General features: G+C 44.8%; 1 protein-coding gene and 1 long non-coding RNA gene across 18 annotated transcripts in view; one reads left to right on the top strand and one right to left on the bottom strand.

The window, feature by feature from the left end:
- Positions 1-23,369, top strand: part of LOC132348764 (uncharacterized) — a 271,302-nt gene that overhangs the window by 214,370 nt on the left and 33,563 nt on the right. For 4 of the 10 annotated variants that reach the window (XR_009497553.1, XR_009497547.1, XR_009497545.1 and 1 more), the window contains 3 exons: positions 18,864-19,002; positions 20,296-20,557; positions 21,510-23,298. This is a non-coding gene — a long non-coding RNA (uncharacterized LOC132348764). Of the gene's footprint in view, positions 1-18,863; positions 19,016-20,295; positions 20,558-21,509; positions 23,299-23,369 lie in introns of all 10 variants that reach the window. The other 6 variants (XR_009497546.1, XR_009497552.1, XR_009497549.1 and 3 more) reach the window with 6 other exon arrangements.
- PTPRT (protein tyrosine phosphatase receptor type T) overlaps positions 21,464-23,369 on the bottom strand; it is a 1,095,010-nt gene continuing 1,093,104 nt past the window's right edge. For all 8 annotated transcript variants that reach the window (XM_059896616.1, XM_059896620.1, XM_059896617.1 and 5 more), the window contains 2 exons: positions 23,140-23,275; positions 21,464-22,362 (listed from right to left, as the gene is read on the bottom strand). In XM_059896616.1, the coding sequence (XP_059752599.1) occupies positions 22,309-22,362; positions 23,140-23,275 (190 nt within the window). In that variant the 3' untranslated portion in view covers positions 21,464-22,308. The remainder of the gene's footprint in view (positions 22,363-23,139; positions 23,276-23,369) is intronic.

Genomic DNA, 23,369 nt, shown 5'->3' with positions numbered 1-23,369 from the left:
TGTATAGATTGGCACACTTTATATTATTCCACAGGTCCTGTAGGTTGCTTTCATTTTTTTCATTTGTCTTTATGTCTGCTGTTCTGATTGGGTGATTTCCATTATTCTATCTTCCAGATCACTTACTTGTTCTTCTACATTATTTAGTTTGCTGTTTATTGACTTTAGCTTGGTTTTCATCTCGGCTTTTGAGTTGCCTAATTTTGATTGACTCCTCTTTATAGTTTCTATTGATAGTTTCTTGTTACAGTGATCTGCATTTCTATCAATAACCTTTCTTAATTCCTCAGCATTTTTATTACCTCCTTTTTGAACTTGGGGTCTGGTAGACTGGAGGGGTCTGGTAGACTGGAGAAGTCTGTTTCACTGATTGTTCATTCAGGTGATTTCTCTTATTCTTTTAATTGGGAGTGGTTTCTCTACTTTTTCATTTTACTTATATTTCTCTGACACTATGAATTTAGGGGAAACAGTTACCTACTGTAGTCTCAGAGGGCTGTTTTTATGTGGGAGCATTCCTGTGTAGCCTGCATGAGTCCAATATTTTTGGTGCAAGGGCTGTTTTTGGTGTGGATGCCTGCCATATCTTCCCTCAGTGTGTGCTGACCATTATCCCCTTAATAGGGGGTGTACTGGTGTTGTGGTGACCAGAGCCTGCACTGGATGTTGGGCAGGGCCTCCTCTTTGCTCTGTGGTTGTCACAGCCCTGTCAGGGGCAGGGTCTGCTTCCCAGTTGTTGGAGTAGAAGTTCGCAGATCCAGTTCTAAGCTGTGGTGTGAGGTAGGTGGGACTGGAGCACTCCTGCTGGGAAAGACTGTTGCTGCTGGCACTGGACTTGCCTCAGCTATGAGAGCGCAATAATCAACTCAGATGTCCCCCAGGCACTGCCGCCAGTGTAAATCTCCTGAAGTCGTGCACCTGCTGGGAATCAGCTCAGATTTCAGCCCTGCCTCTATGTGTGGGCAACCCACCAGTGCTTACATGCTCCCAAAGCTCATAGCAGCTGAGCTGTGCCAGCTGTGAGCACACTGAGAATGAGGCTTCTATTGTGGGCCCACGCCCCTCCCCTTGTGCTTGTGTTAACAATGTGGCTCCTATGGCTGAACTGGGCTCCGTCCTGTGCACACCCCCAGTTGCAGGCTGGACCACATCCCAGGCCCTTCAGGTTGTCTCTGCCCAGCCAAACCAAGTCCTCTCCTAGGGTCTGTCCACTGAAGCCTGAGTTTCAGCACCCAGCCGCTGAACATACTCGCTGGCTTGGAAGTGCAGCAAGGTGGCCAGGACCATCTGTGTTGGTCTCTCTCTGTCCTGCCTGCTGCACTCTCCTCTGAGCCTCCCTATCTGTCCCGGTGGACCTCCCAGTTGGTGAAGGGGGTTCCCAGGGTGAGGGAACCTTTTATCTTTCACAATTCTCTCCCAGGGGTGCAGGTCCCATCTTGATTCTTTTTTTGTTTCATCCTACTTGGTTACATAGTGATCTTTCTTGCAGCTTTGGTGGTATGAGATCATCTGCCAGCATTCAGTGGGTATTCTGTGAGAATTGTTACACATGTAGGTATATTTTTGATGTATCTGTGGGAGGAGGTGTGCTTCACGTCCTTCTATTCCTCCATCTTGATCTCTGCCTCTACCACACCTTCTTTATTTATTTATGTATCAATGAACACTTAGGTTGCTTCCATATCTTGGTTATTGTAAATACTGCTGCAATGAACATTGGGATGCATATATATTTTCAGAGTAATGTTTTTGTTTTCTTCAGGTAAATACCCAGAAGTGAAATTGATGGCTTAGATGGCAGTTCTATTCTTAATTTTTTTGAAGAAACTCCATACTGTTTTCCATAGTGGCTGCACCAATTTACAACCCCACAAACAGCGCATGAGGGTTCCCTTTTCTCCACATCCTCGTCAATACTTTTTGTTGTTTTTTTGATGATAGTCACTCTGTATGAAGTGGTATCTCATTGTGGTTTTGATTTGCATATCCCTGATGACTAGTGATGTTGAGCATCTTTTCATGTGTCTGTTGTTCATCTGTATGTCTTCTTTGTAAAAATGCCTATTCAGGTCCTCTGCCCATTTTTTAATCGAGTTTTATTTTTTTGATGTTGAATTGTGTGAGTTCTCTGTGCATTTTGGATATTAACCCCTTATCAGATATATCATTTGCAAATATCTTCTCCCACTCAGTAGGTTGCCTTTTCATTTTGTTGATAGTTTCCTTCACTGTGTAAAAGCTTTTTAGTTTCATTTGGTCTCATTTGTCTTTTTGTTGTTGTTGTTGTTGTTGCTGTTGCTTGAGGAGACATTTCCAAAACGATATTACTCAGACTGATGTCAAAGAGTGTACTGCATGTTTTCTTCCAGGAATTTTATGGTTTCAGTTCTTACATTTAAGTCTCTAATCCATTTTGAGTTTATTTTTATATATGTTGTGAGAAGTAGTCCAGTTTCATTCCTTTGCATGTTGCTATCTAATTTTCCTGACACCAGTTATTGAAAAGGCTGTCTTTTCGCATTGCATATTTTTGCTTCCTTTGTTGTAGATCAATTGAATGTATAAGCATGGGTTTATTTCTGTTCCATTGATTTATGTGTCTGTTTATGTGTCATTACCATACTGTTTCAATTATTGTAGTTTTGTAGTAGTGTTTGAAATCAGGGAGTGTGATGTTCCAGCTTTATTCTTCTTTCTCAGTATCACTTTTGCTGTTGGGGGGTCTTTTGTGTTTCCATACAAAATTTTAGGATTGTTTGTTCCTAATGCAATTGATATTTTGATAGAGGTTGCATAGAGGTAGTATGGTTATTTAACAATATTAATTCTTCCAATCCATAGCTTTCCATTTGTTTAGTTGTCTTCAATTTTTTTCATCAATGTCTTATACTTTTCAGAGTCAAGGTCTTTTACCTCCTTGATTAGATTTATTCCTAGGTATTTTATTCTTTTTGATGTTATTGTAAATGGGATTGTTTTCTTAATTTCTCTTTGATAGTTTGATATTAGTGTACAGAAGTACAACAGATTTCTGTATATTGATTTTGTATCCTGTGACTTCACTGAATTCATTTATTAATTCTAATATTTTTTGGTGGTGTCTTTAGGATTTTCTCTATGTAGTATCATGTCTGCAAATGATGACAGTTTTACTTGTTCCTTTTCAACTTGAATGCCCTTTATTTCTTTTTCTACTCTGATTGCTGTGGCTAGATCTTCCAATACTATGTTGAATAAAAGTGGCAAGAGTGGGCATGCTTGGCTTGTTCCTGATCTTAGAGGAAATGCTTTCAGCTTTTTACTATTGGGGATAATGTTGGTTGTGGGTTTGTCATAAATGGCCTTTATTATGTTGAGATATGTTCCCTCTATACTCACTTTATTAAGAGTTTTTATCATAAATGGATGTTGAATTTTGTCAAGAGATTTTCCTGCATCTATTGAGATGATCATCTGATTTTTATTCTTCAGTTTGTTAATGTGGTGTATAATATCTATTTGTGAATATTGAACCATTCTTGAATCTCTGGGATAAATCCTGCTTGATCATGGTATATGATTCTTTTAATGTATTGTTGAATTTGGTTTGCTACTATTTGGTTGGGGATTTTTGCATCTATGTTCATTTGTCAGTGATACTGGCCTGTAATTTTCTTTTTTTGTGGCGTCTTTGTTTTGGTATTGGGGTGATGCTGGTCTCATAGATGAGTTCTGAAGCATTCCTTCCTCTTCAGTTTTTTTGGAGTAGTTTGAGAAGGATAGATGCTAACTCTTCTTTAAATGTTTGGTAGAATTAACCTGTGAAGCTGTGACCTGGACTTTTGTTTGTTGGGAGTTTTTTGTTTCTTTGCTTGTTTTTTAACTGATACAGTTTCATTACTGGTATTTTCTATTTCTTCCTGATTTATTCTTGGGATATTGTACATATCTAGGAATTTATCCATTTCTTCTAGGTTGTTTATTTTATAGGCGTGTAATTGTTGTAGTAGTCTTTTATGATTCTTTGTATTTCTGTGTTATTGGTTGTAACGTCTCTTTCATTTCTGATTTTATTTATTTGGGCCCTCTCTCTTTTTTTCTTGATGAGTCTGGCTAAAGCTTTATCAATTTTGTATATCTTTTCAAAGAACCAGCTTTTAGTTTCATTGATCTTTTCTATTGTTTTTTAGTCTCTATTTCATTTATTTCTGTTCTGATCTTTATGATTTCTTTCCTTCTACTAACTTTAGGTTTTGTTTGTTTTTCTTTTTCTAGTTCCTTTAGGTGTAATTTTAGATTGTTTATTTGTGATTTTTCTTGTATCCTAAGGTAGGCTTGTATTGCTATAAACTTCCCTCTTAGAACTGCTTTTGCTGTTTCCCATAAATTTTGGATTGATGTGTTTACATTTTCATTTGTCTCCAGATATTTTTTCATTTTCTCTTTGATTTCATCAGTGACCCATGGGTTGTTTAGAATCATATTATGTAGACTCCACATGTTTGTGTATTTTTGCAGTTTTTTTCTTGCAGTTGATTTCTAGTCTCATAGTGTTGCGGTCGGAAAAGATGCTTGATATGATTTCAATATTAAACTTATGAAGACTTGTTTTGTAGCATAGCATGTGATCTATCCTGGAGAATATTACCAGTATCCTTGAAAAGAATGTGTATTCTTCTGTTTTGGAGTGGGCTGTTCTATATATGTAAATTTCATCTGGTCTAAGGTGTTATTTAAGGCCAGTGTTTCCTTAATTGTCTGTCTGGATGATCTGCCTATTGATGTAAATGGGGTGTTAAAGTCTTCTACTATTATATTATTACTGTTGAGTTTTCCCTTTATGTCTGTTAATATTTTCTTTATCTATTTAGTTGCTCCTATGTTGGGTATATATATATATTCACAACTGTTATACCTCCTTGTTGAATTGATATATATTATCATATATATGATGTATATGATCATTTTAAGTTGATGGTTTCTTAAGTTTAAGCACTTTTATCAAACCTGCATTTTTAACAACCTCCCTCATGTTGAATGTTTTTGACATAATATTTTATATTTTTGTTTTGTGTATCCCTTAACTACTTATTGTGGATATAGATGATTTTACTACTTTTGTCTTTTAACCTTCCTACCAGCTTTATAAGTGGTTGATCTACTTTTACTGTATGTTTGCCTTTGCCAGTGAGATTTTCCCTTTCATAATTTTCAGTTTTTGTATTTTTAGTTGTGGCCTTTTGTTTTCTGCTTACAGAAGTCTATTTAACATTTTTTCTAAAGTCACCTTAGTGGTGCTTAACTCTTAGTTTTTGCTTTTCTGTAAAACTCTTTCTCTCTCCTTCAAATCTAAATGATAACCTTGCCAGGTAGAGTATTCTTGGTTGTAGGTTTTCTTCTTTCATCACTTTGAATATATCCTGCCACTCCCTTCTGGCCTGCAAATTTTCTGCTGAAAAGCCAGCTGATAGCCTTATGGGAATTCTCTTGTATGCAACTAGTTGTTTTTCTCTTGCTGATTTTAAGATTTTCTCTTTATCTTTAATTTTTTTCCCATTTTAATCATAATGTGTCTTAGTGTGGACCTTTTGGGTTCATCTTATTTGGAACTCTCTGTGCTTCCTGGAAGTGGATGTCTATGTCCTTCCCCAGGTTAGGGAATTTTTCAGCTATTATTTTTTCAGATAAGTTCTCTGCCCCTTTCTCTCTTCTTCTTCTGGGACCCCTATAATGTGAATGCTAGTATGCTTGATGTTGTGTTAGAGGTCTCTTAGCTAGCCTCATTTCTTTTTCTTTTTTTTCTATTCAGCTTGGGTAATTTCTACTACTTTGTCTTCCAGATTGTTGATCCATTCCTGTGTATCACTGAATCTACTGTTAATTTCTTCTAGTATGTTTTTTATTTCAGTTATTGTGTCCTTTATCCCTGTCTTGTTCTTCCTTTTTTTTTTTTTTTTTTTTTTGGCTGTGCCATGTGGCTTGTGGCTTGTGGGATCTTAGTTTCTCGACCAGAAATCAAACCCGGGCCCTGGCAGTGAAAGTGCCGAGTTCTAACCACTGGACCACCAGGGAATTCCCTGTCTTGTTCTTCTTTATATTTTCTAACCCTTTGTGCAAATTTTCTCTGTGTTCATCCATTCTTTCCTGAGCTCAGTGAGCTTCTTTATAGTCATTATCTTGAAACTTTATTGGGTCGATTGCTTATCTCCTCTTCATTTAGTCCTTTTTCTGAGGTTTTTGTCTTGCTTGTTCATTCGGAACATATTCCTCTGTCTCCTCATTTTGCCTAAGTCTCTGTATTTATTTCTATGTATTTGGTAGGTCACTTATGTTTCCTGATCTTGCAGAAGTGGCTTTATGTAAGAGATGTCCTATGGGGTCCAGTAGCATACTCCCCGCTGGTCACCAGAGCTGTATGCTCTAGGGATGCCTCCTGTGTGGGCTGCATGGCCCTTCTGTTGTGGTGGGCCTGACGACTGTAGTTTGCTGGTAGATGGGGCTGGCCGCCAGCCCAGGTGACTGAGAGGTCCTGCCTTGTGTGGCGGCTCTAGGCCTGCTGATGGGTGGGTAAGTCCCTGGTGATAATAGGCTAGAAGGAGAATTCCAAAATGACGCTTGCCAGTGTCCCTGTCACCAGGGTGAGTCCCAGCTGCCTCCTACCTCTCTGACAGCCTCTCTAAGATCAGTAATTGGGTCTGACCCAGACTCCTTTCAAACTACTGCGTCTGCACTGGGACTCGGGGTGGTGAGATTTTGTGCATGCCCTTTTAAGAGTGGAGTCTCTGTTTCCTATAGACCTCCAGCTCTCCCAAATGTAAGCCCTGCTGGATTTCAAAGCCAGGTATTCTGGGAGCTCATCTTCCTGGTGCAGGTCCCCTGGGCTGGGAAACCTGATGTGGGACTCAGAGCCCTCGCTCCTTGGGGAGGAGTTCTGCAACTGTGATATGCCTTCTGCTTGTGGGTCACCATCCTGGAGGATGTAGGTCATGACTCTATTGCCCCTCTGCTCCTCCTACACATTTCCTTCTTTAAATCTTTGGTTATGGAAAATCTTTTCTGCTAGTCTTCCGGTTGTTCTCAAAGATAGTTGCTTTGTAAGTAGTTGTGATTTGGTGTTCCCATGGGAGGAGGTGAGTTCAGGGTTTTCCTACTTTGCCATCTTTGCTATACCCCTATCCTTATTACTCTTAATAAGCTTGGGGTTACTAGGCATATATAATTGATTGTGATAATTTTGAATCATCATTCAATTGAAAAACACATATGCACATTCTTTGACACTCCTTTTATAGAGGATGAGTGTATTTCCTCTTCCTTTGAATCAGGGCTGACCTCTGTGAATCCGTTACAACCAGTAACATCCAATAAAAATGATGCTTTGTAACTTAGAAGGCCAGGTCAGAAAAGGTCACTCAGCTTCCACCAGAATCTAGTGGGACTCTCACTCTGGGGATGGCAGGGGCCAGGTTATGGGTCTGATTACCCTGAGACCACCATGCTGGAGAGGTCACATGTAGACACTGTAGTTGATAGCCCAACTGACCTTCCAGCCAACATACAGCATCAACAGCAGTCATGCTCATGAGTCATCCAGGACATCCAGCCCTGTCAAGGCTTAAAGATGACTCTAGCCCTAGTCGACATCTGACAATAATCACCCTAAGCAAGAACGGCCAGATGACCCCTCCCTGAATTTCTGAACCACAAAATCATGAACAAAAGAAAAATGGTTGTTTTGGGTTAATTTGTTACACAGCAATAGTAACCATAACAGTAATCTCTCCCGTTTTCTTGACTAACTGCATTAGCTGCATTGACATTAGCCAAAAATATTAAATAATAGCAATGATATAGGCATTCATGACTTTAATGGAAACTCACTTAATTTTTCACTATTATTTAGTACATTGGCTATTTATATTAGGCATTCTGTAGTAACATAGAACTCCAAACACTCAGTAGCTAAGTACCACAAAGTTCTGTAGCTCCAGGTAACTACCAGGAGCAACTGTCCTCCATGTGGTGATTCAGTGATCCAGGCTGGTGGCGGCTCCCCAATCCTGTGGCTGCACATCTGGAATACAAGATCTCCTTGATTGATGAGGCAGGGAAAGAAAATTCTGTAGAGTCTCTCACCAGCAATTAAATACTTTGGTTTAAAATTAATATACATCATTTTTGCTCAAGCTTGTTCGTCAGGACTTGTCAAACAACCCACTAATTTCAAGGAGGGCAGGAAGCTGTAACTCTTCCTTTATGCCTGGATAGAATGGAGAAGTAGATATGGGTGAATTCTGGTAATGCCTGCTATTCATGATTTTATCTTTTCATGCTAACAAAGTGTCCTACAATTACTAGCTCACTGAGACTATTGTATTTAATCAGAAATTGATGTTAAATTTTGTCAGTGCTTTTTCAGTCTTTATTGAGGTGACTATATGTCTTTCTCCTTTTATCTATAGCCTTCCTAATATTGAACAATTCTTAAATTCCTGGCATATAGGCCACTTAGACATGGTATATAATTTTTGAAAAGCAGATAAGTGTAATACTTAATATTTAGTAAAAATATTTGCATTTATAAATGTGACCAGTCTAGAGGTTTTAGGAATGTGTGTGTGTACTCTTCCAGATTTGGTATTTGTGCTGTTTATTCCCTTTTTTGTCTTGTTCTGAAATAGTACATACAGCATAAGAATTATTTTTTTGTTTGAAAGTTTAATCAAGTTCACTCATCAAAGTATCTGTTCTTGTATCTTTTAGGAAAGAAATAACAACTTCTATATTTTTTTCTCTGATAATTGGTCTACTAAGGTATTCTATTTCTTTACCAATTTTGGTAATGTTCATACATTTCCAAAATCACCCACTTGACCAATTTTTAAAAATTTACTAGCCAGAGTTATTCATCATATCCTTTCATAATGCTGTATAATTTCCTCATTCGCTGTTTTGTCCCTTTCCTATTTCCTAATTTTGAGTATTTGCATTTTACCTTGATTAAAGTTATCAGCAATTTGTTTTGCTGGATACAGCAACAAAAAAAAGTTCTTGGTATCAGTTATCAAATCTAGTGTTTTTCTGCATTTGTATTTGTTGTAAAATGTCTTCCTTTTCCTGGCAGGGACTTGATTTCATAGGCAGGCACTTTCCCTCATTCCTTAAAGTAAACACCTCTGCTTTGAACTCTTGCATCTTTTCATGTGCCTAGTGTTCTCCTGTTTGCTCATCCTTAAAAGGGGAGTTCCGAACTTGCACAAAGTTGGGAACTTCTGGAGAGCACGGTGGAGGGTGCAAGAGGGAAGGAAAGGAAGTTACGATTTGCTGTTATTTTTTCTGCCAGTTCAGAAATCCAACTGCCTGGGAGGGCGGGGGCTTAGCCAAAGCTGGGGCTCTCAGCACAGGGAGTTTCAGCCGCCGTGAAGAGGTTCCTATCTGCCTTTAGTGTTGGCTGGAACGCCCCTCTCCCCCATCTTCCCCTGGCACGTTTTCCCCCATTAGGGGGCCGCTGCCTCTGCAGGCTGTGCTGCCACAAGCTGAGAGTCAGTATAGCTGCGGGCTCCCGACTTTGTGGGCATGGACCCCCAGTCCAGATACTCCCCCATCCCACGGGCCAACTACCCACCACTGTGCTAGTACTCACAGTAGGGCCCCTGTGCGGCCACTTATGGTTCTTCTTACTGTCTACTGGGCAAGCTGACTGTTTTCAACAAAAATATGAGACGACGGAACTCCTGTTCCTAAATCTGAGTAGAAAATTAACATCATGTCACATAGGATGATCCTAGGGCGTGAGTATAGTGTCTCCCATATGAATCACTTTACACCAAGTCCATTTTTGTCCTTGGATCAAAAGCTTAACTGGACAGCTGGCAGCCCTCTCTGTGTGTTGGCAGGGTCCCATCTCAGACTAACAGCCAGAGGATGGAGTATTGTGTGCACAGCTTAAGCCCAGTTTCTCAGTGTTCCCAGAAATGCATAAGCCTGATACAAAGTTTGATATGGAGGTATGATTCCAGGGATCCATGAGGTTACGGGGTGTACATCAGAGGAGGGAGGGAGAGGCAGTACAAGGCTGTGTTACAGAGTTCACTATTCCTCCAAGGGTCTGTTTGCTTGTTCTGGGACCATTTGACAAGTAACCTAAAATATAGCTCAGAACTGCCTTCAGAAGAAAGAAAGGAGGAAGCATCTGCCTACAGGCTCCAGTCTCCTATTGGTCAATGGTGGCTCCCCGACATTTCTGGGTGGCACACAGATGAGTGCTAAGGGGGTTCCTGTGGGCACACAGAGGACAGCATCAGAAACTATGGGGCAGGAAACGAGAGGTGCAGAGCCTGTCTGAGGGGTGTTCTCACCCTGGGCTGCCCCCGCGTGAAACCTGCAGACCTGCTTGGAAATGGTCACCACAGCCACACGTAGGGGGTAAAAGGTGAGGTTGAGGATATTCAAAGTGATACAGTAGGCATCTGCTTTACCTGGTCGTGTAGCATCTGCTTTACCCGATCTTGTACGTACTCAACTGACAAGGCGCTCCCTCCTCCCCCTGCCTCGCTCTGGGGTGCTCTGAATGGAGGGAAGCGTGAAAGCTAAAATCCTCAGCATGCTTTTCTGCAAGTTGCTCCAGGCCATTCACCCTCCCATAGAGGTTTCTTGTAATGTCATTTCATCTCCCAGGAGATAGACATGGATGATTGACCCATTTTCTGAGTGAGTGCAGACCATCTGGAGGGATGAACCGCTTCATCTTCTCTGAGGCTTCTTTCCATCTTCTAGGTGGCAAAACATGATTCATCATCAACCACTGCTGATAATTCTCATTTTAGCTCCTTGTGTCTTGTAATCAGAGTTAACTCCTTCCAGACTCACTCAGTGGCTTGGTGGCCAAGATTCCAGCATTTACTATGTATTTGTAGGTATTTTAGAGGAGAGCAGGGTGAGACGGAGTAAGCTATGATCATCACCTGGAATGAGGATGGCTTCTTCCCCCTGCCCTGCCCACCCCATAGGGGGATGAATTCACCTTCTATTGAGGCACATAGAGCTGTTAGGGTCCTCATCATTCAAAAGGAGATGTGAGTCTTCTTCCTGGCTCGGCCAGCTCTTAAACCCTGGTTCCAAATTCAACCAGCAACTGAGATAGCTGCTTTGCTCGTTGTTGTCTGGGATAAAAGTCTCCAGCTCGCAGACACTCAGAGAGGAGAGCAGGGTGATGCTCAAGCCGTGTAATACCTAAGATTCTGCAAACCTGCACCTTGCAGAGAACCGTGTGTGGGCCCCTTCATTTTGGGCCTCCAGTAAAGAGATTTCACCGAGTTGTTCTATGGCACGACGCCATCAGCCTTCAGGGAGGGAAACGTGTTGCATTCTGCTAAGGACGTTGTTTGAAGCCATTCTTTATTAAGGGGGTCCATGGAAAAAATAACTTCCAGCCCCTGTGGCAGAAATACTTTTATTTATGCTGAGCAACTGGTTTATTTTTCCCTTTTGGACATTGAATTGACTGACTGTGTTCTCCTTCTTGGGTAGACGGGCAGTGCCAAGTTTTTGAAGCTCTTGATCCAGGTGTGTGGCAAATCTTTTGGGTATGATTTCAATCTTGGCATCATCTTCTCTACCCTGCTTTCACTTTTCTATGTTCTGCTGTCCCCACCTTTTTATAGAATTCGTTTTTCTATGTATGAAAGTAATATAAATTTTAGAAAATACAGAAAATCATAGAGAACAAAAATTACCTATGTTCCCTAGGATGAGAGATAACCGTTGTTAATAACTGATGTAGTCTTTCATTCATTTATATACTCAATTTATTTTCTCTATCTATGCATCTGTATTTCTCTGTATGTCTCTCTATCCAGCCATATACTCCAGATGTCCTTGAATAACTAGTTCAACTTCATTCCAAGGCCTAATCCATGGCTTGTGAAAACTGAAATCCACCTCAGATTCTGCTGATTTCTGTTGGTTATATTCCTCTGCTCCTCTCTGTCTCCAGATTTTCAGTTTATCGGTGTCGTCTCTCTGTGGGTGCCATATCCCACTGCATGTCATTGGACATTTCAGGTTCAGTCCCTTTGCTAGAATTCAGGACAAAGCTACTTAGTCCAAATCCTTGTGGAGTCTAGTTGCATTTCCTAAAGATTAAGTGGTCAAAATTTTTCTAAAATTAACCAAGAGTGGTTTCCTTAACCCTATCTATCTTGCCGGCTTCTTTTGCGTTTCTCCTGGTTCCTTTCTCCTTACCCACCCCTGCCCCAAACCCTGCCCAAGAAAATCAAATCCCCCTTCTTGCCTATTGCATGGCATGTTGGTGACCTCATGCCATGTCCTCAAGGGTCTGAGGGCTTCTATGTCCTGGAGTTCTGACCGGAGGCTTGAACCCTTGGAATTAGAGGAAGATCTTAAGCCAAACGGGAGGTCCCCATCAGAGTCCAAGCAAGGTGCTCTGAGATTTGATATGGACCCACACTCCAGGTCTAGCCAGACAGGAGGGCCTGGCCAGGCCGCCAACAGATATGTAAAGAGAATTGTGTCACTCTGGCCCATCTCCAGGGTTGGCACACATGGGGTGGGTGTCCCTCACTGTTAATGGGGGCCCAAAAGCATACTGCCATGGAAATATGACCATGGCATGCATGGTGTTAAGTGAAAAGAAGCCTGTCTCAGAACTTATATATATATATATATATACATACACACACACACACACACACACACATATGCCATTTATATAGAAAATTTATGTATATTTATATATGTATAGAAAGGTCTGCAATAGCAAAAAATATTAACAAGTACCTTTGAGAGTGGTGACTTTTACCTCATGCCTCAAAAAACTTTACTTTGAATTCTTTCAAGTGAGTATATGCTACTTTTATAATAACTCTTTAAAAGGTATTTCCATTTTGAGAGGGAAGATGATACGCTCCAAAGTATTTTTATTAGGAGATATGTGAGATTTTTTTTCTTCTTTCTAATTTAATGTTCTCAATATCAACTATTACATTTGTGGCAAAAGAATAAACATAGCAGGCAGAATAAATGAGATTACCATGACCAAGGACAAAGGGACAAGGATTACGAGCTGGCTGGCCACCGGGTTCCCCTCTTAGGACCGAGTTGGGAAGCGTGCGTTCTCCAGGCTCTTGGCTTGCCAGGGGTGGATACTACATCTAGGTCTCTTAGGTTGGAGAACAATGCCAGATGCATTACAATCACCTGGGGCACTTGTTAAGCATGCAGGTTCCTGGGACCCATCCTGGACCTACTCAATCAGATTCTGCATGTTTAGAAGCTTCTCAGGTGAACTGATGTGGGTGGTCTGTGGACCACGCTCTGAGATGACAGGTTTAAAGTCTGCATCTGGCACCAGTGGTTTGGTACCTAATCTCAGCATTTATTGCAACATTGAGAAGTGAGATCTTTGTCAAGAGATGGAGTATCTTCCCCTGACTCTTGATTCTGAGTATGTTGTGCAACCAGCTTTGTCCGATGGGATGTTGCAGACATGACTCAGAACAACTTATGTGATCAGACTTTCTCGTGTTCCTGCTATCACCAGGAGAAGCATAATGCCTAGGCTAGCTTGCTGGTCCCAGGAGGAGGGTAAGAGACACATGGAACACGGCTGCACCAGCCAAGATGTCCTAGGCAAGCCTGGCCTGGAGCAGAGTCCTTAGCTGACACATGAGTGGACCGGCTGAGATTAGCTGAGCTCAGCCTAGCTCAAGACCCAGCTGACCACCATAAGACTGTTGTTTAAAGTTACTGAATTTTGGGTGGCATGTTACACAGCAATAGCTAGCTGATACATCCAGGCAGTTTGTTAATATGCAGATCCTGAAACTGTGATTCTGTAGGGTCTTAAAAATTTGTCTGTTTAACAAACTTCTGGTGTGATTCTGATGCCAGCACTCTGTGGACCCCACTTGAGAAAAACTCTTGAGACCCAACCCTTTTACAGGTGCAATATGATATCATGAAATATCCCGTAATATCTATGAACCTCAACTATTCTCATCTGCAAAGAGGGGATAATACATATTTCCTGCATCATAGATGTGAGGATTAAATGAACATAAAGAAATCTAGTCAGTAATAGGCTTTTCTTCTCCTCCTTCTTCGACTTGTCTCCGCCTCACCCTACCCAACCTCAGGAAGACACCAGTGCGAATATCTTAGGAAAACATGAATCTCAGGGTCACAGCTTTATTGTATAGATTTTTAACACAGCCATATTACAAACATTGTCAGGGAACATTTACAAGAATAAATAAGATGGACTTGCAGGTGTAAAAAGATTACACTTCACTGTAATGTACAGTCAAAAAATATATCTGATATTCATTGACCTGACATTATTTACCTTCTGCTTTTTGAAGCTAGAATTGGAAAGGAAAAAAAAAAAAAAAAAAAAAGAACATTGACAGCACAGTGCTGGCTTTTTTAAAAAGTTGATTTATTTTGTTTTCTCTTCTCATACGTGCTTTATCTATCAAACACCCAAACTGTACAAGTGCAGGCCATTGGGATTCGTGGAAGAGGCTGCAAACAGTGTGGAGACTTTGGTCTCATGCAGTATCATATGCCCAGTGGACGTGAAAATGTCAGTCTCCCTGGAGTTGATGGGAACCCCGTGATGGCCCTTACGGGGCTATGATGGTGTTCAGTGGCCAAGGCAATGGTAGGATCCCCAACTCTTTGCCTTTCATTGGCTGGCAAGATGTAGGGTGGAAAGAGAAGGTAGAAAAGTGCTTTTGAGTCTGATTGCCAATATGGGTTAGCCTGGATTAGCCTGGGCTAGTTCAGGATCTACCTGACAATGAAATGGATGTACCGGGGATGATTATGATCACATGTCAACTGAGTCACTGTGCTTTTGCTTTTGCAATTTGCTCTAACAGGCCTCGGCTGGGGAGGGGAGGGGTAGAATTCACCTCTGGAGTTAATGTGTATGGTAAGCAAAACCCCACTCTGGGTCCTACTTGGACCTTTACTGATTCCGGCTGTCACTGATGGCCCTGTTGGCCAGTGGATCGAAATTATGACTGGTCTCATCACAGATCTTGGTGGGCCTGGGTTCTATGGCAAAGCAGCTGCTCTCTCTGGGCTGTTTGGTGATAACCAGCCTGGATGAGCCTTTGATGCGTGGCTAGAGCAGCATCTTGGCCTGCGTGGTGCGGGGGCAGCAGGAGAGTAGGGGCTTCAACCAGCACAAACCAAGCCCAACCTGCTTGGCTTTGTGCTCTGCAGGAAGGAAAGCGTTCAAACAAGGTCCCAGCTCCGTAATACCTCATTCATCTAAGGTGGTAGAAACTTAAAGGCCATCTCAGCAAAGCTCCTTCTTCCCTTTAAAGAGATGCCTGGCTTTTGCTGAATGGCTGCTGAGACAGAAAGCTCATCTCTGGCAGATAGCAAGTTATCTCTTACAGCTATGAAGTTTCACCCATTGGTCCTAGTTCCACTCATAGGAGTGATACGGGACTAGCAAACTGTGCTTGAATTTATCTAATGATCTGCAGGCCTATGGAGGGTATGGGCACTGGTATTCTGCCTAACTCTTCAGAAGTCTGATCTGACCTGGGATGTCACCCCTTGGCCCTCTGAGCCTCCAGACTGCCCTGGAGGCTTTGGTCCAAAGAATAGCCTACATCATTAATCTTCCATGGGAGAGATAGGTGCACGGTGGGCACTGAGAGTTTGTTGGACCATCACAAAGGGGGCCCACTGCTTTCTATTCATAAGCCCAAAGGCACAGAAGTATGTGTACAGGAACTCAACTTTGCAGTTTTGGCTGGTTGCTTCGTAATCCCTTTCCTCCCCCAAATCTAAGCATCCTACTCACCAAGGAACCATAAAGTATAATAATTACTCTGAGCTCCAGGCTTTCATACCAATACCTTCCTGACCAACACTCTTAAGGACCACAGGCCCTCATTCTCTGAACATTTCAACCAGGGATCAGGGTCCAAATCCCACTGCCCAGAGCAGCTCTCAGACACCTACGGAAGCTCCATGGTAACCCTGCCCCAGCAGCTTTACTCTATAGTATGCCCATGCTGAGTCCTACATCTTTGTGTCAACGGCAGCGACTAGCCCATCCTCTTAGGTAACTAGGATGCTAAGCCTGGGGTCTACCATTATGGTGCTGACCCCGCCTCCTGGGGACCTAACATTCTTGGGTGGATTTGAGGGGGTGAATGTGGCCTCTTTGATGACCTTTTTCCACCTCTTCTGGAGGCAGGCAGGAGGGATGCAAGAGGTGGTCTTGGTACCTACAAGAGTGTTGTAGAAGTCTATGCCTGGTTACCAGTAAACCAGGAGAGAGAGTGTTCATGTGCATAAGTATGGCTTAGACATCTCTCTGTGCTTCTGAGGATCATACCCATGACTCTGACAAACTGGAGCCTCCTCCACTCTCTGCCACTGACTTCTCTCCTTGCTGTTCAGACAGTGGATGACCTCAAAGGCAGATCCTGGATGGATGGAAGCCAAGGCCTTGCATTTTATCACTGCTAGGCATGTCTCTGTTGAAAACCTCCAACACGGAATCCTTGCATGGGGATATAGGAACAAGGCTGAGTCTCAGCTGGTTCCCTCTATGCTGGATTCACATTACTTATTTCCCTGTTTTATTTGGCTGTGATTTGGAGCTGGCATCATGGGCTGAGAAGGAGCTCAGACTAGTTAGATGACGGGGAAGGAAAGTCAGGGCTTGGAGATGCAACGACCACCGTGTGATTCACGTCTCATCTTCTGCCCTGCAGCTTGGGTTGACCACCTGTCCCCAGGGATCCTGGCCCAGCACAGTGTGTTGGCCTTGTGGTTTAGAATTAGCATCGTGGTCATCTTACCCACAGGCTCACCCGTGTTTTCCATGGCATTACTCCTGACTCAGCTTGGTGCTGATGGCCTCTCTGTCCAGCCCAGGAGAGGCCAGATGCAGGCTAAGTGAAGGGGGTTTTCTTCATCCCCTGTGAGGTACAGGGGAGCTGCCCTCTCCTTCAGTGTCACTGGATCTGGGCTGGGCAGTTACTCCTGCAAAGACGACATGGTGAGCAACTGTTTGCCCCTCCCTGGGCCTCACTTATCTGCAGCACCCTTGCTAGACTGAACACCGCTATGCACACAACAGGGATTCACACCAGAACTGAGGAAATGGAGATCCTGGTGAGGATACACACCAGGAGCTAGCTTACCAACGGGGCACCAATGATGAATAAACATGATGGCTCAGAGGGAAAATTATCATCTTTTCTCCAAGACACTGAGACACATCCTAAAGCAACACCTTTGTTCCAAGTGGTTCTGGCCAGTCCCTCTCCATCCCCCATCCTACTGTGTCACAGAAGTGACCACTTTGCCCAGTAGGCCATAGGCAACCTTGGTTCTGAGTAGTCCTATCGGGTCCTAACTTCTAGGCTTTGCCTTCCTGTTTTCCTACCCAAAGCTCTCCAAATCTACCCACCCCTTCTACCTGGCTGAGGCTCCTCTTTCTACATCTTTTCCCACTAATTGGTTGGTTGGCCCAACATTCTACAGCCAAGAAATGGCTGGGCTGGATTAGAACCAAAGCCTGAGTCCTTCCTATCACAACCCCATGTCTCACCAAGGGATGGACTGTGCCATAGTAAACTGAGCTTCCTGATGGCACCCCCTCCAGGGCCCTGCATGTTGTAAGAACCCAGTGAGTATGTGGGGTTGAAGTAAAGTGATGAGGCTTCCAGGCCCCAGCCCCTCATGTGAAGTGTGTCCTCAGATCGGGCCACATTAGCAACCATGTGACTCTACCTAGACAAAGGGCACCGCCTCTTAGAGGCCCCAGCATTCAGGAACCTGCTGAGTAAGGCTGTGTTCATCATCTCCTTTCCCTTTAGGGTTTTACGTGCTCAGCCGTCGCCACTCCAGATGGGCATGTCCTTGTAATTCTAGTAGATTTCAATGGCTTTTTTCCAGTATCCAACTGAAGGAGACTTGAGTTGAGATCAACCCATGAACAGTGAGGTCAGGGTACCCCCATACCACAGGATCTGCTAAGGGGAAGGTGAGCTGGACTTGAGTCTAGAATTGGCCTCAGGAGGAAGTGGCATGGCCAGGCATTGTGCCTCTTAGACTGGGCTGTAATTCCCTAGGGTCCATCATAGTTGAGTTGAAGGGATCAAAGCCACATGAGGGACCAGGGCACACGTGGTTAAAAAAATATTTATGCACTCCTATGAAAACAAATCAGGCTAAATTAGAGAAGAATGCAAATATTATGTGAATTGCTAGACATGAAACTGAAGGAATTTTAAGCTTACCGTTGTCTGCTTTGGGCTTTACAAGGTCCACTGGGCCTGTTTCACTCTAGTCTTTGCTGTTACGGGTAGCCCCCCATGGGAAAATCTGAGACATGGGAAAATATTGTCTTTGAAGTCAGAAGAACCAGTTTAAATCCTGGCTCCCTCCTTTACTAGTTGTGGTGGGACTGTGGGCAAACGATTTCACCCCTCTGAAACTCAGTCTCCTCATCTATAAAATGGGGACAATTAGAAGCCCTTCTTAGGAATGCTGGAAGAATTCGGTGAGCTCACATTTAGAGTCTCCAGCACAGGGTCTGCTGGTTGCACGGGAAGGCTGACATCTGGCAGGCGGGCCACTGCCCGGGCTACATCCAAAGAGACAGAGTAAAAGCAAGCTGATCCCTTCTGCTCCCACAAAGGGAGGCATGCTGTAGCCATCTAGAGGCTCAGAGCCCCCTGGCCCCAGGACCTTCGTACCAGAAAGGGGAGGACGACGTGTTAGAGTGCAGCCAGGATACATCCCGAAGATGTCTAGGCCAGACATGCAGTCAGGTGGGGACAGTACCTGGCTTCCCGTTAATTCCTTGCATCTTCTCCAAACAGGGTCCACACCTAGGAGGTGAGAGCCATGAGGCTTTCCGCTAAGTGAGGGGACTCTCTCGGGCAGCCCGGAGACAGGAGGCTGGCCCCTGTCGTGGAGACCCGGAGAGCGTGAGTTCCACTTCCCTCTGCGTCGTGAACGGTGAGCCTGCCCTGTAAGTGTAGAGGAGTGGGAGGATACCCCGAGGGAGGGGAGGTTTGCTGTTTGCCCAGGAGCTTTGCTGGGGAAGGGATCAAGTCCAAATTCCCGGGCACCAGCGCCCCCCGTCTCATCCACATCCTGCCACATTCTTGCCACGTGGGATCTTGGGGAAAGCATCCCCATCCGCGAGCCTCGGTGTGTCTTCCAGGGTAAACTGGCCGAAGACTGTTCACCGCCCTGCATCCTTTGGAGGGTGGCCGGGTTGTGAGGAAATGACGGGGGCCGGGGGTGCTGAGCTGGGGGAACCATCACTGGCCCTTGTTGGGTTACCCAGCATGGCCCGAGTTTTCATTCTAAATTCCTTCTCCCCAGAGTCGCATTCTAAATTCCTACCATCTGAAATGATAGAAGCCACTGTCATTTTCATCTGCCAGCTATTCTGCCCCCTCCTGAGCAGAGTAAATCCTAGGGTTTATTTGTGTTAGACAGCACACCCCTCTCCCAGCCCCCATTCTGTACGGATGAACCCAGATCTGAGAGAGGAGCATATAGCTGGCTGATCTGCTATGTCACAGGCTCCTTGAAGGCCGAGACTAGAGCCAGGGGAGGCCAGCAGGGGGCCAGGGCCTGGGGACCAGGGAAAGGGACCATGAAAGGGGAAGAGCAAGTTCGTGGTGGGGCTCCCCTGCCTTCCTTTGCTTTGAGATGCTTCCTTTTGAACCTCCAAAGTGACAGCCCTTCCTTGATCGAGTCTGGTGTCCCTGGACTTCCAGACAGTTCCAGAGCCCATGCCAACGGGAACAGCTTCTGTGGGCTCCTTCCATGTCCCGTCCTCATGGGCCCAGGGGTCTGGCTTGGTCACCCTGCTTTGTGGCAGAGCAGAGACCCTGAGTTTCTCACAGAAGCTGCGTGTCCTGATCCAGCAACAAAATAATGAGCAGACAGACAAATAGATGTGATATTAAAAAGTATACGCTTAAGGGACCATTTTCACAGTGTCTGATGAAAGGGAAGAGGCAGCCCCACTGGCCCCACAGGGAGCCTCCTCTAGCTCTGGGCTGAGCCCATCGCTCACAGCTCCGCTGGCTCCTTCTTGCCCACGGGGGCCAAGTCTGCCCTGTTGGTGGAGCATTTGCCCCCTGACCCTGGCTTACCTCCTGCCATGTTCTGCTCCAGTTGGGCTGACCTCCTGCCATCTCAGCCACCGCCCCCCCAAGGATTTTGCACACCTCTTTGTCTTTGCACACGCTGATCCCTTGGCCTGAGTTTCCTTTTCTTCCTTTTTCTACCCAGTGGAATGGATGTCACCTCCTCTGGAAAGCTCTACGCTGAATCTCTCTCGCTGTGAGGCTCGTATAACACTTGTAAGCTGCGCTGTGGTTCAGTTTTTCCCGGGATACAGTAAGCTCTTTAGGGAGAACACTGTGCCTTATTGAATTCTGTGCTCCTCACGGAGCTAGACCGGCCTTCAAGATGAAGACCAGCGCCCCATCTGGGGCTAGACCAGCCTTCAAGATGAAGCTTCCTGGATCCCAGGCCACCCGGGGGCTGCCAGGTACTGTACCAAAGCACCAGCTAGAGACCAAGGTAGAGTGTCCCTGGCTGGCAGACCTCACAGCCTGAGGGCACAGGGAATTGTTTTCACCGGCTAAGGAATGAGATGGGACTAGCTTTCCTGGGGAGCCGGGAATGGGTTGCTAAAATGTATCTGAAATTCTGAGCTTCCCAGAAAAATTGGCATCGGAAAGAAAGAATTAAATTCCCATTTGTGGAGTTCTCTGCTCAGAAATTTCTGGCCTTATTTTCCCTCCATATAATAATTGCTTGGCTGAGAAAGGATGAAGAAAACATTACAAATAAGTCTCATCACTATTATCTGCCTTTTGGAAACCAGAATATCATGACTGAGGAAGATGCCTCAGTGTCTTCGGTTGTAAAATAAGGACGATAACAGGTGAATAGCTCGCTCAGGGAGGGCGGGGGTGGGTTCTGAGAACTTGCCAAGCCTGGCATATAATAGATACTTAGCCAGTGCTGGCCCCCCTGTCATTGACTGACCCATACTTTGGGCAAGAGTCTAGATTCCCCAGGTCTGATCCCCTTGTCCTATTTTAAACCGAAGTATAGCTGGGTCCACGATGACATTTTCTGAGATGGCAGCTGAGTTTCTCTAGGAAGGTGTTCAAATTTGGAGATCCGAGGTTACGCTGGTACTCTATCTATCCGCCCCAAAGGCAACCAAAATGGAGTGTCCTCAGACTAGCCCTTCAGACTATCTCTCCCTCGCTCAGTGGCTGTGCTGTCCCTGGCTGGGACCTTTTAAGGACATTGCCAGGAGAGATAACAGGCTCCAGAGATTTGTCTTATAGCTACACAACCAAACTTCCCTCCCCACCTTTTTTTTGATATAAGAGACTAAGAAAGATTTTACACCCTCCAAAAGAAAGTTTCTTTTCACATACACTTTGGAAAATCATCAATTCTTAACTTGTTCATCCCTCCCAAAGGAGCCACCGCCCAAGACACGCCGGGTCAGCCAGAGCCGTGCCCCAGGGAGGTAGTCCTTTTTCACAGAGACAAGGAGGAGCGGCAAAGTTCCCTGCAGTTCTGCCCCATCCCACTGATCACAAAAAAGCAAAGAAAACCTTCATCCAGGAGTGCCGCGGACACAGCGGACTGGCCAGCGAACGACAGAAGGTCAAGGCCTGGGCTGGGGGAGGGGTACACAATGGTGGTGGGCCAAGCCCCATGCAGGTTAGTTGGGAGGCTGGGGGCCTCTGCTGTGGTCTCGGGAGCATCCTGAAGTCCCAGTGATCCAGAGGTCCCTGAAGGAGACGGCAGCAGAGCAGTGACCCCCGCCAAGAGCCCGGTCATATTCACGACCACGTGGAGGAGGAAAGCACACATCCCCCCACTGCCCAGGGGACGCAGGGCAGAGGAAGTGCTGCCAGGCCTGTCACTCCCCTGTACCCACACAGTCAGCTTGCCTCGAGATTCACAAACTTGAAAAGAGCAAAAGCAAGAGGTCTGGGCACTGAAAAATCCGGGCCTTGCTATACAGGTGCACTTCTGTATGGGGCCGTGCCTGAGGCTGGAAAAGAAGCCTGGGCCTTTCAGGGCGGTGTTGCCCACAGCAACTGGAGACCCCTCCGAAGGTACAGAGCCCACCGTGGACCACAGGATCAGCAGTCTTCTCCTTGGAGTTGGGCAGGGTGCCACCGCTTAGCCCCTGGGCCCAGTCGCTGCCATTCACAGAAAAGGGGGCTTGGCTGCAGCAGCCTCTGGCAGGTTCTCCATGCCATTGGGTTAAAAGGAGCTTAAATATTCCAGTGCCACCTCGTATACAAATTTATACTGTTCCTGAGAGGATGAGACGCAGAGAGGGAGAAGACAAGACGAGAGAGAGAGATGAAAAGGAAAGGGAAAATGCATTTAGTTTAGAGAGACAAATTTTGGAGGAAACATTATCTATGTCTATACTAACAGTCAATTCAAAATTGTCCACGCAGATTCAGATTCAGTAGATCTGGAGTGGTGCTCAAGAGTCTACATTTCTACCAGGCTCCCGTGTGACACTACTGCTGCTGCTGGTCTGTGGACCAGACTTAGGCCCTCACTTTGGGTAAGACCACACTTAGCACAGACTTAAAGACTCATTAAAGTTCCCTGTGTACGGTATGTCTCCATCTCTGCACCAGGTCTTTCTTAACGTCTGGAGCTCTGCCCCCTGTCTCTTCCTCTCCCTTGCTTCACAGTGTCCTAGCCCAATGCTTTATATGATAAAAATGAGCATAAATTAATTAGAATAGGATTGGACTGAGTCAAAAACATAATTCACATTCTACTAATCCAGAATCCCTTCCCCTAAGCCAGAATTAGTGATACTTTCCCACGGCATGGAAAGAAAGTAAAACAACGTAGCGTGTGCCAAGACGAATTATCTGGACTCTCTGCAGAAGAGAAGTTGGTGAGGCTGGAGGGAGGAAGCAGGTAACTGTGTGTGCAAAGGGCAGCGACTGCAGGTGCTCAAGAAGCATCCGGCTGTTGAGTGATTTTACTCTTTGAGGCTATTTTCTTCAGGTCAAGGGAACTACGGTCAGCCCCTGGCTACTGGAGAACAGTTCTCGGGACACTCACCAGGGTCTCCACCATGTTGGACTTGTTGTTACGTAACGTTTTCACGATGTGGAACACGTCGATGATGTTTTGCTGCTGGATCATCTCACACACGCTGCAGACGGCACAGAAGGTTCCACTGCGCCCTCCCCCATTTCTACACAAACACAGAGCAAAAAGGTGAGCAAGCTTCCTGGGTACCCGTCAGGCACCTGCCGAGCCTAAGGCCATGCCGGCAGTAGTGGAGGGTG

The sequence above is a fragment of the Balaenoptera ricei genome, chromosome 15, assembly GCF_028023285.1.
Source record: "Balaenoptera ricei isolate mBalRic1 chromosome 15, mBalRic1.hap2, whole genome shotgun sequence".
Taxonomy (NCBI): Eukaryota; Metazoa; Chordata; class Mammalia; order Artiodactyla; family Balaenopteridae; genus Balaenoptera; species Balaenoptera ricei.
Note: the sequence above shows the minus strand (reverse complement) of the source record. Positions and strands in the feature narration are given on the sequence as shown.